This window comes from Oncorhynchus gorbuscha, linkage group LG12 (assembly GCF_021184085.1).
Source record: "Oncorhynchus gorbuscha isolate QuinsamMale2020 ecotype Even-year linkage group LG12, OgorEven_v1.0, whole genome shotgun sequence".
Classification (NCBI taxonomy): Eukaryota; Metazoa; Chordata; class Actinopteri; order Salmoniformes; family Salmonidae; genus Oncorhynchus; species Oncorhynchus gorbuscha.
This window is the reverse complement of record NC_060184.1, coordinates 67,797,643-67,813,587: the sequence shown is the minus strand read 5'-3', so window position 1 is coordinate 67,813,587 and position 15,945 is coordinate 67,797,643. Positions and strand designations below refer to the sequence as shown.

General features: G+C 44.3%; 2 protein-coding genes across 2 annotated transcripts in view; both read left to right on the top strand.

Annotated features, from left to right (window-relative positions):
* Positions 1-639, top strand: part of tnk2a (tyrosine kinase, non-receptor, 2a) — a 66,989-nt gene extending 66,350 nt beyond the window's left edge. Inside the window, 1 exon segment of the mRNA XM_046292744.1 lies at positions 138-639. Within this exon segment, the coding sequence (XP_046148700.1) occupies positions 138-263 (126 nt within the window). The 3' untranslated portion in view covers positions 264-639.
* Positions 640-11,843: 11,204 nt separating this feature from the next.
* adipoqa (adiponectin, C1Q and collagen domain containing, a) lies at positions 11,844-13,977 on the top strand. Its single transcript, XM_046290828.1, has 5 exons — positions 11,844-12,187; positions 12,287-12,492; positions 12,958-13,038; positions 13,207-13,347; positions 13,629-13,977. Exons 1-5 carry the CDS (start codon positions 11,953-11,955, stop codon positions 13,749-13,751), a joined length of 786 nt encoding a protein of 261 aa, XP_046146784.1. The 5' UTR covers positions 11,844-11,952; the 3' UTR covers positions 13,752-13,977.
* The last annotated feature ends 1,968 nt before the right edge of the window (positions 13,978-15,945 follow it).

The following is a 15,945-nucleotide window of genomic DNA, read 5'->3' as shown; positions in this document are numbered from 1 at the left end:
TCTCTCTCTCTCTCTCTATATAATATATAACATCTGTGTTCTCTCTAACATCTCTCTCTCTATAACATCTGTATCTCTCTCTCTCTATAACATCTGTATCTCTCTCTCTCTATAACATCTGTATCTCTCTGTTGTAGGTAGAACAATTGTTCCAGCTGGGTCTGCGTTCTAGAACAGAGTGCCAGGAGGTTCTAGAGCATTGCCAGTGGAACCTAGAACAGGCAAGCACCATGCTACTGGACTCCTGTGGAAAAGTAGGCTGAGACAGACTACAGGACTACTGACCTACAGACTTAAAACTACTGATCTTTAACCCTACAGACCTACTGTTCTAAAAACTACAAACCTTTACCTATTACTACAGACCTTTATCTACAGACCTGAAACAACAAACCTTTACCTATTACTACAGACCTTTATTTACAGACCTGAAACAACAAACCTTTACCTATTACTACAGACCTTTATCTACAGACCTGAAACAACAAACCTTTATCTATTACTACAGACCTGAAACAGACATTCCCTTGCTGGAAACTATAGCACCTGGTTGAGTCCTATGGAGGGAAACACTGGACGAACACAATACTGCATGTTCAGTAGTTAAGTTATTATATTTTATATTATATAGATACAGTGCCTTCAAATCAAATCAAATCAAATCAAATTTATTTATATAGCCCTTCGTACATCAGCTGATATCTCAAAGTGCTGTACAGAAACCCAGCCTAAAACCCCAAACAGCAAACAATGCAGGTGTAAAAGCACGGTGGCTAGGAAAAACTCCCTAGAAAGGCCAAAACCTAGGAAGAAACCTAGAGAGGAACCGGGCTATGTGGGGTGGCCAGTCCTCTTCTGGCTGTGCCGGGTAGAGATTATAACAGAACATGACCAAGATGTTCAAATGTTCATAAATGACCAGCATGGTCAAATAATAATAAGGCAGAACAGTTGAAACTGGAGCAGCAGCACAGTCAGATGGACTGGGGACAGCAAGGAGCCATCATGTCAGGTAGTCCTGGGGCACGGTCCTAGGGCTCAGGTCCTCCGAGAGAGAGAAAGAAAGAGAGAATTAGAGAGAGCATATGTGGGGTGGCCAGTCCTCTTCTGGCTGTGCCAGGTGGAGATTATAACAGAACGTGGCCAAGATGTTCAAATGTTCATAAATGACCAGCATGGTTGAATAATAGTAAGGCAGAACAGTTGAAACTGGAGCAGGAGCATGGCCAGGTGGACTGGGGACAGCAAGGAGTCCTCATGTCAGGTAGTCCTGGGACATGGTCCTAGGGCCCAGGCCAGTTGAAACTGGAGCAGCAGCATGGCCAGGTGGACTGGGGACAGCAAGGAGTCATCATGTCAGGTAGTCCTGGGGCATGGTTCTAGGGCTCAGGTCCTCCGAGAGAGAGAAAGAAAGAGAGAAGGAGAGAATTAGAGAACGCACACTTAGATTTACACAGGACACCGAATAGGACAGGAGAAGTACTCCAGATAAACAAACTGACCCTTCAGAAACTATTCACACCCCTTGACCTTTTCCCAATTTTTTTGTGGTAAAGCCTGAATTTAACATGGATTAAACTGAGATGTTGTGTCACTGTCCTACACACAATACTCCATAATGTCACTGGCCTACACACGATACTCCATAATGTCACTGGCCTACACACAATACTCCATAATGTCAAAGTGGAATTATGTTTTCAGAACTTTTTACAAATTAATTCAATATGAAAAGCTGAAATGTGTCGAGTCAATAAGTATTCAACCCCTTTGTTACAGAATTCCTAAATAAGTTCAGGAGTAAAAATGTATTTACTTAACAAGTCGCATAATAAGTTGCATGGACTCACTCTGTGTTCAATAATAGTGGTTAACATGATCATCTCTGTACCCCACACAGATAATTATCTGTAAAGTCCCTCAGTCGAACAGTGAATTTCAAACACAGAATCAACCACAAAGACCAGGGAGGTTCTCCAATGCCTTGCAAAGAAAGGCAGCTATTGGTAGATGGAGAAAAAAAAGCAGACATTGAATATCCGTTTCAGCATGGTGCAGTTATTAATGACACTTTGGATGGTGTATCAATACACCCAGTCACTACAAAGATACAGGTGTCCTCCCTAACTCAGTTGCCGGAGAGGAAGGAAACCTCTCAGGGATTTCACCATGAGGCCAATGGTGACTTTAAAACAGTTACATAGTTGAATGGAGAAAACTGAGGATGGATCAACAACATTGTAGTTACTCCACAACACTAACCTAAATGACAGAGTGAAAAGAAGGAAGCCTGTACAGAATAAAAATATTCCAAAACATGTGTTCTGTTTGCAACAAGGAACTAAAGGAAAACTGCAAAAATGTGGCAAAGAAATTAACTTTATGTGCTGAATACAAAGCGTTATGTTTGGGTCAAATCCAACCCAACACATCACTGAGTACCACTCTTCATATTTTCAAGCATGGTGGTGGCTGCATCATGTTATGGGTATGCTTGTCATCGGCAAGGACTAGAGAGTTTTTTTTAGGATAAAAATATCAAATTTGATTTGATTTGAATAAAGCTAAGAACAGGCAAAATCCTAAAGGAAACCTGGTTCAGTCTGCTTTCCAACAGACACTGGGAGACTAATTCACCTTTCAGCAGGACATTAACCTAAAAACAAGGCCAAATATACACTGAGTATATAAAACATTATTAGCACCTGCTCTTTCCATGACATAGACTGACCTGGTGAATCCAGGTGAAAGCAATGATCTCTTATTGATATCACGTGTTAAATCCACTTTAATCAGTGTAGATGAAGGGGATGAGAGGATTAAAGAAGGATTTCTAAGGCTTGAGACATGGGTTGTGACATTCAGAGGGTGAATGGGCAAGATGAAAGATTGAAGTGTCTTTGTATGGAGTATGGTAGTAAGTGCCAGGCACAGCGATTCGTGTCACGAACTGCAACGCTGCTATGTTTTTCACTCTCAACAAGCAATTTGACAGAGTTTGAAGAATTTTTGAAGGAATAATGTGCAATCCAGAAAGACTGACAGCTGTAATCCAGAAAGACTGACAGCTGTAATCCAGAAAGACTGACAGCTGTAATCCAGAAAGACTGACAGCTGTAATCCAGAAAGACTGACAGCTGTAATCCAGAAAGACTGACAGCTGTAATCCAGAAAGATTGACAGTTGTAATCCAGAAAGACTGACAGCTGTAATCCGGAAAGACTGACAGCTGTAATCCAGAAAGATTGACAGTTGTAATCCAGAAAGACTGACAGCTGTAATCCGGAAAGACTGACAGCTGTAATCCAGAAAGACTGACAGCTGTAATCCAGAAAGATTGACAGTTGTAATCCAGAAATATTGACAGCTGTAATCCAGAAAGACTGACAGCTGTAATCGCTGCCCAGAGGGATTCTGACATGGCCTGTGAATACTTATGTAAATTAGATATTTCTATATTTCATTTTCTATACATTTGCAAAAGATTCTCCTAACATGTTTTCATTTTGTCATGATGGGGTATTGTGTGTGTAGATGGGTGAGAGATGTTTTTTTCTTCATAAATGTTGAATTCAGGCTGTAAAAACAACGTGGAATAAGTCAAGGGGTATGAACACTTTCTGACAACACTGTTCATCATTGTTACTTATATTTCCTCGCCGGATCAAATGTGAACTATGAATATTTATTGTTTGGCTATTTCAGGATTATTTATGTTACTTTAATTACTTCAGATCTTGTGTGTGCTTGTGTGCGTACATATGTGTGTGTGTGTGTGTGTTGATAGATACTGTAGATGCTCATGCTGTTAATGATATGTATATCTGGGATATACAATGATACTTTCTGTTTTATTTCATGACTACTACAACACTACAGACAGTGAGTCCAGATGAAGTGTTCTGCACAGATATGTGTCATTGTAAAGTATGATAATAGTGTTGTATATTAGATACAAAGTACTATTGCAAATTAAAAATGGTATAATACGTATTAAGTATTTAAGTGTAAAGTTTTGTAAAACATTGTTTTAGTGTTTTGTGTTTTAGTATAGTGTTTTATGGTGTGGGACATACAGAAGATGTAACATGATGATAACTGTGTGTGTGTGTGTGTGTGTGTGTGTGTGTGTGTGTGTGTGTGTGTGTGTGTGTGTGTGTGTGTGTGTGTGTGTGTGTGTGTGTGTGTGTGTGTGTGTGTGTGTGTGTGTGTGTGTGTGTGTGTGTGTGTGTGTGTGTGTGTGTGTGTGATAATAATAATGACGTTAATCATGAAACATTCTGGAGCAGCTGAACACCATATTACAGACCTACCTATCTACATGGAGGTTCAATTATTGAGTGAGAGAGAGTGTTAATTAATGTGTGTGTTGGCTCTTGCTCAGTGGTAAGTGCTATAAACTGACAGTCAAGTGGTTGTATGATAATGTTGACTACAGGAGAACAGATCTGTAACCCAACATGTCTGATATTTTATAATAAACAGGTTTTTGGATCAACTCTGTATTCTATTCTGGTTTCCCCGCTTGTCTTGGGACATGTGCACATGTGACAGAACAAAGAAACAAGACATAATGGACAAAGAGGGAGAGAGAGAAAGAGAGGCAGGATAATGAGGGAGAGAGAAAAAGAGAGGCTGGATAATGAGGGAGAGAGAAAAAGAGAGGCAGGATAATGAGGGAGAGAGAGAAAGAGAGGCAGGATAATGAGGGAGAGAGAGAAAGAGAGGCAGGATAATGAGGGAGAGAGAGAGAAAGAGAGGCAGGATAATGAGGGAGAGATAGAGAAAGAGAGGCAGGATAATGAGGGAGATAGAGAAAGAGAGGCAGGATAATGAGGGAGATAGAGAAAGAGAGGCAGGATAATGAGGGAGATAGAGAAAGAGAGGCAGGATAATGAGGGAGAGAGAAAGAAAGGATAATGAGAGGCAGGATAATGAGGGAGAGAGAAAGAGAGGCAGGATAATGAGAGAGAGAGAGAAAGAGGCAGGAGCAGGATAATGAGGGAGATAATGAGGGAGAGAGAAAGAGAGGGAGAGAGAGGATAATGAGGGAGAGAGAGAAAAAGAGAGGCTGGATAATGAGGGAGAGAGAGAAAGAGAGGCAGGATAATGAGGGAGAGAGAGAAAGAGAGGCAGGATAATGAGGGAGAGAGAGAAAGAGAGAGTATAATGAGGGAGAGAGAGTATCAGGATTCACCTAAGGGTCATGATTTGGGGCTGTACAAATGTTTGATGTATTACAATAATTGATTATGCTTATGTTATATTAATAGAAGGGGATGGGTTATAAGACCCCTCCCTCCTTACATTTACAGGGTCCTAGACTACAAATTTGGCTGCCTCTCCTTCCAGTTCTCTGCTGCCAATGACTGGAACGAACTACAAAAATCTCTGAAACTGGAAACACTTATCTCCCTCACTATCTTTAAGCACCAGCTGTCAGAGCAGCTCACATATTACTGCACCTGTACATAGCACATCTATAATTTAGCCCAGGCAACTACCTCTCCCTACTGTATGTATGTATTTATTTATTTATTTTGCTCCTTTGCACCCCATTATTTCTATCTCTACCTTGCACATTCTTCCACTGCAAATCTATTGTTTTACTTGCTATATTGTATTTACTTTGCCACCATGGCCTTTTTTTTGCCTTTACTTCCCTTATCTTACCTCATTTGCTCACATTGTATATAGACTTGTTTATACTGTATTATTGACTGTATGTTTGTTTTACTCCATGTGTAACTCTGTGTCGTTGTATGTGTCGAATTAATTTGCTTTATCTTGGCCAGGTCGCAATTGTGAATGAGAACTTGTTCTCAACTTGCCTACCTGGTTAAATAAAGGTGAAATAAAACAAATGTAAAAAAAGATTAACAATATATATATTCATTATATAGATTTCGAATTGTTCCACAGCTGTTTGCTCTTTCTCTCTCTTATAATGTGTGACTGAGACAGAACTCTGCAGGGGAGTGTGGAAGATAAGAGACTACACAGACATTCCACAATAAATCAGCTTTGTGGAGGGGACATTTATTGCCTAGCTTTTAGATAAACACTGAGTAAAAAGGTCATGACGTAGTCAGTGACATCATTAAGGCGGGACTTGAGTTTAATAAAACACCTTGAGACCTTTTGTTTGATGCAGAAATGACTCAGAAACATTTGTGCTGAGTCAAGAGAGAAAGAGAGAGGATAATGAGGGAGAGTGATAGAGAGGATAAAGAGAGAATGAGAGAGGATAATGAGGGAGAGTGATAGAGAGAGAAAGAGAGAGGATAATGAGGGAGAGTGATAGAGAGAGAAAGAGAGAGGATAATGAGGGAGAGTGATAGAGAGAGGAAAATGAGGGAGAGTGATAGAGAGGATAAAGAGAGAAAGAGAGAGGATAAAGGATAATGAGGGAGAGTGATAGAGAGGAGAAAGAGAGAAAGATAATGAGGGAGAGATAATGAGGGAGAGTGATAGAGAGGATGAAGAGAGAAAGAGAGAGGATAATGAGGGAGAGTGATAGAGAGGATAGAGAGAGAAAGAGAGAGGATAATGAGGGATGGTGATAAAGAGGATAAAGAGAGAAAGAGAGAGGATAATGAGGGAGAGTGATAGAGAGGATAAAGAGAGAAAGAGAGAGAGAGGGGATAAAGAAGGAGAGAAAGAGACAATGAGAAGAGACAGAGTAGAAGAAGAAAAGAGCTAGATTGAAAGAAAGATGAGACTGTTACTCATCCTTGAACTAGACAGAAATCAATGGGATCAGGTGGTTAGAGAAGAGATGGGGAAATCTAGGAACATAACTGGAGAGGAACCAGTCCTCTTCTGGCTGTGCTGGGTGGAGATTATAAGAGTACATGGTCATTAAGGCCAGATCGTTCTTCAAGATGTTCAAACATTCATAGATGACCATCAGGGACAAATAATAATCACAGTGGTTGTAGAGGGTCCTGCAGGTCAGTACCTCAGGAGTAAATGTCAGTTGGCTTTTCATAGCCGAGCATTCAGAGGTCGAGACAGCAGGTGTGGGAGAGAGAGAGATAGAGACAGAGGCCAATGTTGTCTGTACACAAAACTGCACAGAAATCTTAATACTCACAATATTATAGCGAGTATAGGGAACAAGGAGATCTGATGAGCTTAGGAAGGTTCTGATCAGATTGTTGTGTTTAGAGGTTAATTCAATATGTATCGGGATCATAGACATTACACACAGATTAGACAAACCAGTGGTTTAGTTGAGCAGGAGCTACCCCCGGGTGGTTAAGTTGAGCAGGAGCTACCCCCGGGTGGTTAAGTTGAGCAGGAGCTACCCCCGTGTGGTTAAGTTGAGCAGGAGCTACCCCCGGGTGGTTAAGTTGAGCAGGAGCTACCCCCGGGTGGTTAAGTTGAGCAGGAGCTACCCCCGGGTGGTTAAGTTGAGCAGGAGCTACCCCCGGGTGGTTAAGTTGAGCAGGAGCTACCCCGGGTGGTTAGCAGGAGCTACCCCCGGGTTTGAGCAGGAGCTACCCCCGGGTGGTTAAGTTGAGCAGGAGCTACCCCCGGGTGGTTAGGTTGAGCAGGAGCTACCCCCGGGTGGTTAAGTTGAGCAGGAGCTACCCCCGAGTGGTTAAGTTGAGCAGGAGCTACCCCCGGGTGGTTAAGTTGAGCAGGAGCTACCCCCGGGTGGTTAAGTTGAGCAGGAGCTAACCGGAGTCAGGCTACTGCATATTGGGTCAAAGGGAGAGAACAAAGCGGACCTGAACTCCAGCACCTTACAGGTCCAAATACAAAAGTAGGATAGAAGAAGAATTAACCAAGGTTAGGTTTGAGCTGGGGTGTGGACATGAATCTAGGGGGTTTTTGGGTTTGTGTGTGTGTGTGTGTGTGTGTGTGTGTGTGTGTGTGTGTGTGTGTGTGTGTGTGTGTGTGTGTGTGTGTGTGTGTGTGTGTGTGTGTGTGTGTGTGTGTGTGTGTGTGTGTGTGTGTGTGTGTGTCCCTCTTCCTTAGGTGATAGCACACTCATCTATGTGAGTATTTTTTCTCTTTGGGATTAGCATCATATGTTAGTTAGGCTGTGTATCTTATTTATTTATTTTTGCCTCGTCTGAATAAATGAACGATATATATATAAAAAACATGTCGCTGTTATGCCTGAATTCGACCCAAAACCAACCAGGAAGTCTGCAGCGTTGAGAGCGGTCGTATGAGAGCGGTCGTATGAAACCAACCCGTTCATCAAGCAAAGCTCTCAACCATACTAGCTCGCTCTTAAAATCTATTCAGTTCAACTCGCCATAAATTCTGCATCTGAACTGTGCATAAGCTGATACTAGATCTGTGGCTATGAGCAACTTCAAAGCAGTCTCTCGGACAGACGGGTTGCCTCCCGCAATGTTCCAATATTCCAAATTATGTTTTTATTTGCTATTAGCTTCATAAATGAATTGTGTCTTTCAGCTATGCAGGAACATATCGTAGAGACACAGTGGTTTTTGGCAGAGAACATATTATTTGATTAGGTTTTTAATTATATTTTGTTGCCAAAAGAGTCTGTATATTCAGTGAATTTTGTTGATATAAGGATTATTGATGGGTTCTCTGACCCTGTTTCCATGCCTCATACAGAAGCACTGTTTTAAAATATAGGGATTTGATACAGTGTTAAACATTTAATAAAAATATTGCTTGAAACAATATTTTGTGCAATTATATTTGAATGTTTTTCTCCCAGAGAGAAGAGAAGTCTGTACAGCTTCTTACAGAAGAGAGAAGAGGAAATGAGAAGAGAAGAAAGGAGAGGAGAGAAGGGAAGGGAAGAGGAGAGAATGAAACGAGGGAAAGAGGAATGTAATGATCTTCGTCTGCTGTTAGAAGAGAGGCAGACCGAAATGCAGCGTGTAGGATACTCATGACCTTTAATAAAGATAAAGCGTACATGAAATAATTGAAAATACAAAACAACAAACGAGTGAAACTAATACAGCCTATCTGGTGACTAACACAAAGACAGGTACAATCACCCACGAAATACAACGCGCACTCAGGCTACCTAAATACGGTTCCCAATCCGAGACAACGAGAATCAGCTGACTCCAATTAGGAATCGCCTCGGGCAGCCAAGCCTAACTAGACACACCCCTACTAATACACACTCCTAATTAATACAAACCCCAATACGAAATACAACATATAAACCCATGTCACACCCACCCAAACATATAACAAAAACAAGATACAATGACCAAGGCTTGACAAGGAAAGGTTTTCTTTCCCTATCTCTCCTCTTTGAAAGTGATTGTGATGTCATCATTATATTAGGCTCTACATTATATTATGTTTTAGTGCAGTATTTCACTAGCCTAACCCACAAACTTGATTAAAAACCTAACTCAAGAGTGTGGTGATGAAATAAAGCAGTTATTAGCAAATCCCAATTCAGGGAAATGACAAAGTATGCAAACAATTCATTGGTCATCACTATAATAACTTAGACCTACCTACGACTTACAGCCTTAATTAAATACATTGTCCCTGGGTCACATTATTATTGTCCCTAGGTCACAGCCATTTTAAAAGTTATATATAGAAAGTACCAATCAAAGGTTTGAACACACCTACTCATTCCAGGTGTTATCTTTATTTTAACAACTTTCTACATTATAGAATAATAGTGAAGACATCAAATCTATGAAGTAACACATATGGAATTATGTAGTAACCAAAAAAAGTTTTAAACAAATCAAAATATATTTTATATTTGAAATTCTTCAAAGTAGCCAACCTTTGCCTTGATGACAGCTTTGCACACTCTTGCCATTCTCTCAATCAGCTACATGAGGTAGTCACCTGGAATACATTTCAATTAACAGGTGTGCCTTGTTAAAAGTTAATTTGTGGAATTTCTTTCCTTTTTCAATGCCTTTGAGACAATCAGTTGTGATGTGATAAGGTAGGGGTGGTATACAGAAGATTTGGTAAAAGACCAAGTCCAAATTATGGAAAGAACAGCTCAAATAAACAAAGAGAAACAACAGTCCATCATTACTTTAAGACTTGAAAGTCAGTCAATGTGGAAAATTGTGCACAGTGTGCATAATCAAAAACCATCAAGCGCTATGATGAACCTGGTTCTCATGAGGACCGCCACAGGAAAGGAAGACCCAGAGTTACCTCTGCTGCAAAGGATAAGTTCAATATAGTTAACTGCACCTCAGAGATTGCAGCCCAAATAAATGCTTCACAGAGTTCAAGTAACAGACACATCTCAACCTCAAAAGTTCAGAGGACACTGCATGAATCAAGCCTTCATGGTCGAATTACTGCAAAGAAACCACTACTAAAGGACACCAATAAGAAGAAGAGACTTGCTTGGGTCAAGAAACATGAGCAATGGATATTAGACCGGTGGAAATCTGTCCTTTGGTCTGATGAGTCCAAATTTGAGATTTTTGGTTCCAACTGCCGTGTCTTTGTGAGACACAGAGTAGGTATGATCTCCACATGTGTGGTTCCCACCATGAAGCATGGAGGAGGACGTATGATGGTGTGGGAGTGCTCTGCAGGTGACACTGTCTGTGATTCATTTAGAATTCAAGGCACACTTAACCAGCATGGCTACCACAGCATTCTGCAGCGATACGCCATCCCATCTGGTTTGTGCTTAGTCGGACTATCTTTTGTTTTTCAACAGGACAATGACTCAACACACCTCCAGGCTGTGTAAGGGCTATTTGACCAAGAAGGAGAGTGATTTAGTGTTGCATCAGATGACCTGGCCTCCACAATCACCTGACCTCAACCCAATTGAGATGGTTTGGGATGAGTTGTTCCACAGAGTGAATGAAAAGCAGCCAACAAGTACTCAGCAAATGTGGGAACTCCTTCAAGACTGTTGGAAAAGCATTCCAGGTGAAGCTGGTTGAGATAATGCCAATAGTGTGCAAAGCTGTCATCAAGGCAAAGGGTGGCTACTTTGAAGATTCTCAAATATAAAATATATTTTGATGTGTTTAACACTTTTTTGGTTACTACATATGTATTATTTCATAGTTTGGATGTCTACACTATTATTCTACAATGTATAAAATAGTACAAACAAAGAAAAATCCTTGAATGAGTAGGTGTGTCCAAAATTATGACTGATACTGTATTTGCCTCAATGACTTCGTACCCCTGCACATCAACTCAGTACTGATACCCTGTATATCTTTACTCATTGTGTATTTATTATTTATTTTACCGTTAGTCTACACCTGCTGTTTATGAAGCATGTGACAAATGAAATGTAATTTGAATGAATTTGACACAGATACACAGATCACAGCATGTGCATGGAGCTGTGTGTGGGGAGAGGGGGAAGGTGAACTCATTTCATACCAAATTAATTTGAAAAGTATTATTATTAGTTGCTTAATACTTCATGTAAGGATCTGTTTTTTTTCAGAAATAGAGAGGTATGAATAAAGAGAGAGAGAGAGAGAGAGGCAGAGAGACAGGTGTTTTTCTGATCTCCTGCACACACACACAGCTCTTCTCTGCAAGTACCCGCTGTCACACACAGTGGAAATGGACTATCTATCTATCTATCTATCTATCTATCTATCTATCTATCTATCTATCTATCTATCTATCTATCTATCTATCTATCTATCTAATCTATCTAATCTCCCTCCCTCCCTTTTTCTCTCAGTCAACATGGATACTAGCCTACTGTATCAAACTAAAATATTAGCCTGACCACAAGAGGGAGGTAGAGGATCACCGTGTGTGTGTGGGAGGGAGGGGGGGGGGGGGGTTTCTGGCAGGTCATTTGGGGGGTATGACTTTGTCACCAGCCGGAGTCACACGCAGTCAGAGATAAATATAGGAGCGCAATTCACACAGGCACACACATGCTCAGACACGCAAGGACGAGATAGATTTGTATCACTCTCTTCTACTCTCTCCACTCCGTCTCTTCAGCGATTCCCAGTAATGTACTTCGTGCAATCTCAGAGGTCACAGATCAGAGGTCAGGTCACCATGGTAACAATGAGCTGGATGCTGCTGTTGTGTGTGCTGGCAGAGGGGTATAGGTCAGAGGTCGGAGTTCAGGAGGGGTGCGGCCATTGGATGGGAGGTATTCCTGGGACTCCTGGTCTGGACGGGCAGGATGGGAGAGATGGGAGAGAGGGACGCCAGGGAGAGACAGGAGACACTGGACTTCCAGGTAGAACACATCAGGGAATCAACAGTCAACATAGATTCTCAAACTTTCTCTCACTCACGCTCTCCGTCCATCTCATGCTCTTTCTCCTGTCCTCACTAGGTGTGCGAGGTGAGAGGGGAGAGGTAGGGGAAGTTGGGGGGGACGGATTCCAGGGACGACGGGGTTTCCCGGGGGCCCCAGGGCTGCAGGGGCAGAGGGGCGAGAGTTCCTTCCTGTATCGCTCTGCCTTCAGCGTGGGACTAACCACACCCACTACCACGACAGACACACCCCTTCACTTCACCAAGATCTTCTACAACGAACAGGTACTGTGTGTTTGTGTGATGTCAGAGCAAATATCAAATATCGATTCTTCTTTCCAGCTTCACTATATCCAGTCTGTCTGTCTGTCTGTCTGTCTGTCTGTCTGTCTGTCTGTCTGTCTGTCTGTCTGTCTGTCTGTCTGTCTGTCTGTCTGTCTGTCTGTCTGTCTGTCTGTCTGTCTGTCTGTCTGTCTGTCTGTCTGTCTGTCTGTCTGTCTGTCTGTCTGTCTGTCTGTCTGTCTGTCTGTCTGTCTGTCTGTCTGTCTGTCTGTCTGTCTGTCTGTCTGTCTGTCTGTCTGTCTGTCTGTCTGTCTGTCTGTCTGTCTGTCTGTCTGTCTGTCTGTCTGTCTGTCTGTCTGTGTGTGTGTGTGTGTGTGTGTGTGTGTGTGTGTGTGTGTGTGTGTGTGTGTGTGTGTGTGTGTGTGTGTGTGTGTGTGTGTGTGTGTGTGTGTGTGTGTGTGTGTGCAGCATCACTATGATGACATCTCAGGGAAGTTCCGCTGTTTTATCCCCGGAGTGTACTACTTCACCTTCCACCTCACTGTACAGGTAACACACAAACAAATCCTGTAATGGTAAGTTACTGTACAAAAAGGTACAATATCTTGCTGTAAATTTCAAAAAGACTTTGGTGTTTAAACAGTACATTACTGTAAACTTTGTTTAGAGTCAGGGGTGTACGGTGGGCTGTACAGTAGCGGTGTGTGTGTTGTTTAGGGTCAGGGGTGTAAGGTGGGGCTGTACCGTAACGGCCGTGTCATGTCGCTGACTCTGGACCAGTTCCTGACCTCTGACCTGGACCAGTCCTCTGGAGGGGCAGTCCTAAACCTCTCATCTGGAGACCAGGTATGGCTGCAGGTGAGTCATACGCTGCCAATTCAAAGAAACAATGAAGGGGTCTTTTTTCCTTTAGTTCCTTTAGTTCCTTTAATTCTTTATTATTTCGAGTTCTAAAGTCTGGTTGAAAAAGTCAATATGGCTGAATCAGGCAAACAGAACTATTTTACCAAACTGGTGAATTTCCTATGGCTGCTATTAGATGTTGTATGTTTGCATTAGAATTGGACCTTTTACTCCTCACCACAAGTCACTAACTTATTACTTCATTAATAGCTAATATAATATCCCTCTGTCTACAGGTGTATGGTGCAGAACAGGAAGAAGTTGGAATTTACGCCGACATCAACAACGACTCCACCTTTACTGGCTTTCTGATTCAGCCGCGCCTACCTAGCAGCCCATTGGACAACCGCCGACGCTGACTTCCTGCTTTAGCTGTGCCTACCAGGCAGCTGATTGGACAATCTGCTCCACCATACCTACTTACAGCAGCAGCTGCTTATTTTCCATCACATCCCTTTTCCCCCCACCTCTCTCCCTATCCCCCACCTCTACCTATCCCCCACCTCTCTCCTATCCCCCACCTCTCTCCTTATCCCCCACCTCTCCCCCACCTCCTTATCCCCCACCTCTACCTATCCCCCACCTCTCTCCCCCCACCTTATCCCCCACCTCTACCTATCCCCCACCTCTCTCCTATCCCCCACCTCTCTCCTTATCCCCCACCTCTCTCCCTATCCCCCTCTCTCCTTACCCCCACCTCTCTCCTTATCCCCCACCTCTCTCCTATCCCCCATCCCCCATCCCCCACCTCTCTCCTTATCCCCCACCTCTCTCCCTATCCCCCAACTCTCTCCTTATCCCCCACTCTCTCCTTATCCCCCACCTCTCTCCCTATCCCCCACCTCTCTCCCTATCCCCCACACCTCTCTACCTATCCCCCACCTCTCTCCCTATCCCCCACCTCTCTCCCTATCCCCCACATCTACCTATCCCCCAGCTCTATATCTATCCCCCACCTCTCCCCATATCCCCACCTCTCCCCCTATCCCCCACCTCTACTTAGCCCCCACTTCTACCTATCCCACACCTCTACATATCCCCCACTTCTACCTATCCCCCACCTCTCTCCCTAACCCCCACCTCTACCTATCCCCCACCTCTCTACCTATCCCCCATCTCTCTCCCTATCCCCAACTCTCTATCTAGCCCCCACCTCTCTCCCTAACCCCACCTCTAAACATCCCCCACCTCTCTCCCTAACCCCCACCTTTCCCTATTCCCCACCTTTACCTCTCTCCCTATCCCCCACCTCTCTCCCTATCCCCCACCTCTCTCCCTATCCCCCACCTCTCTACCTATCCCCCACCTCTCTCCCTATCCCCCACCTCTCTACCTATCCCCCACCTCTCTCCCTATCCCCCACCTCTCCCCTATCCCCCACCTATCCCCCCCCCACCTCTCTCCCTATCCCCCACCTCTCTCCCTATCCCCCACTCCCTATCCCCCACCTATCCCCCCCCACCTCTCTCCCTATCCCCCACCTCTCCCCTATCCCCCACCACCTCTCTCCCTATCCCCCATCTCTCTCCCTATCCACCACCTCTCCCCCTATCCCCCACCTCTCCTTCGCTAACCCCCACCTCTATCTATCCCCACCTCTCTCCCTATCCCCAATCTCTACCTATCCCCCTCCTCTCTCCCTGTCCCCCACCTCTACCTATCCCCCACTTCTACCTATCCCTAACCCCCACCTCTACCTATCCCCCACCTCTCTCCCTATCCCCCACCTCTACTATCCCCCACCTCTACCTACCCCCCCACCTCTACTATCCCCCACCTCTACTATCCCCCACCTCTCTACCTATCCCCCACCTCTACCTACCCCCCCCACCTCTACCTACCCCCACCTCTACTATCCCCCACCTCTACTATCCCCCACCTCTCTACCCCCACCTATCCCCCACCTCTACCTACCCCCCCCCACCTCTACACCTATCACTCACCCCCACCTCTACTATCCCCCCCCCACCTCTACTATCCCCCACCTCTCTACCTATCCCCCACCTCTACCTACCCCCCACCTCTACTATCCCCCACCTCTCTACCTATCCCCCACCTCTACCTACCCCCCACCTCTACTATCCCCCACCTCTCTACCTATCCCCCACCTCTACCTACCCCCCACCTCTACTATCCCCCACCTCTCTACCTATCCCCCACCTCTACCCACCCCCCCACCTCTACTATCCCCCACCTCTCTACCTATCCCCCACCTCTACCTACCCCCCACCTCTACTATCCCCACCTCTCTACCTATCACTCACCTCTACTATCCCCCACCTCTCTACCTATCACTCACCTGTACTATCCCCCACCACCACCTATCCCCCACCTCTACCATATCTACCTATCCCCCACCTCTACCTACCCCCACCTGTACCTATCCCCCACCTCTACCTATCCCCCCCACCTCTACCTATCCCCCACCTCTACCATATCTACCTATCCCCCACCTCTACTATCCCCCACCTCTACCTATCCCCCACCTCTACCTACCCCCACCTCTACCTATCCCCCACCTTTACCTACCCCCACCTCTACTATCCCCCACCT

What these genes read in the sequence shown, in the direction of transcription:
- adipoqa (XM_046290828.1), top strand. Translation starts at nt 11,953, where the DNA reads ATGTACTTCGTGCAATCTCAGAGGTCACAGATCAGAGGTCAGGTCACC. An exon ending in AGGAGACACTGGACTTCCAG is followed by an intron (nt 12,188 to 12,286) that starts GTAGAACACATC and finishes TGTCCTCACTAG; the next exon opens with GTGTGCGAGGTGAGAGGGGA. An exon ending in AGATCTTCTACAACGAACAG is followed by an intron (nt 12,493 to 12,957) that starts GTACTGTGTGTT and finishes GTGTGTGTGCAG; the next exon opens with CATCACTATGATGACATCTC.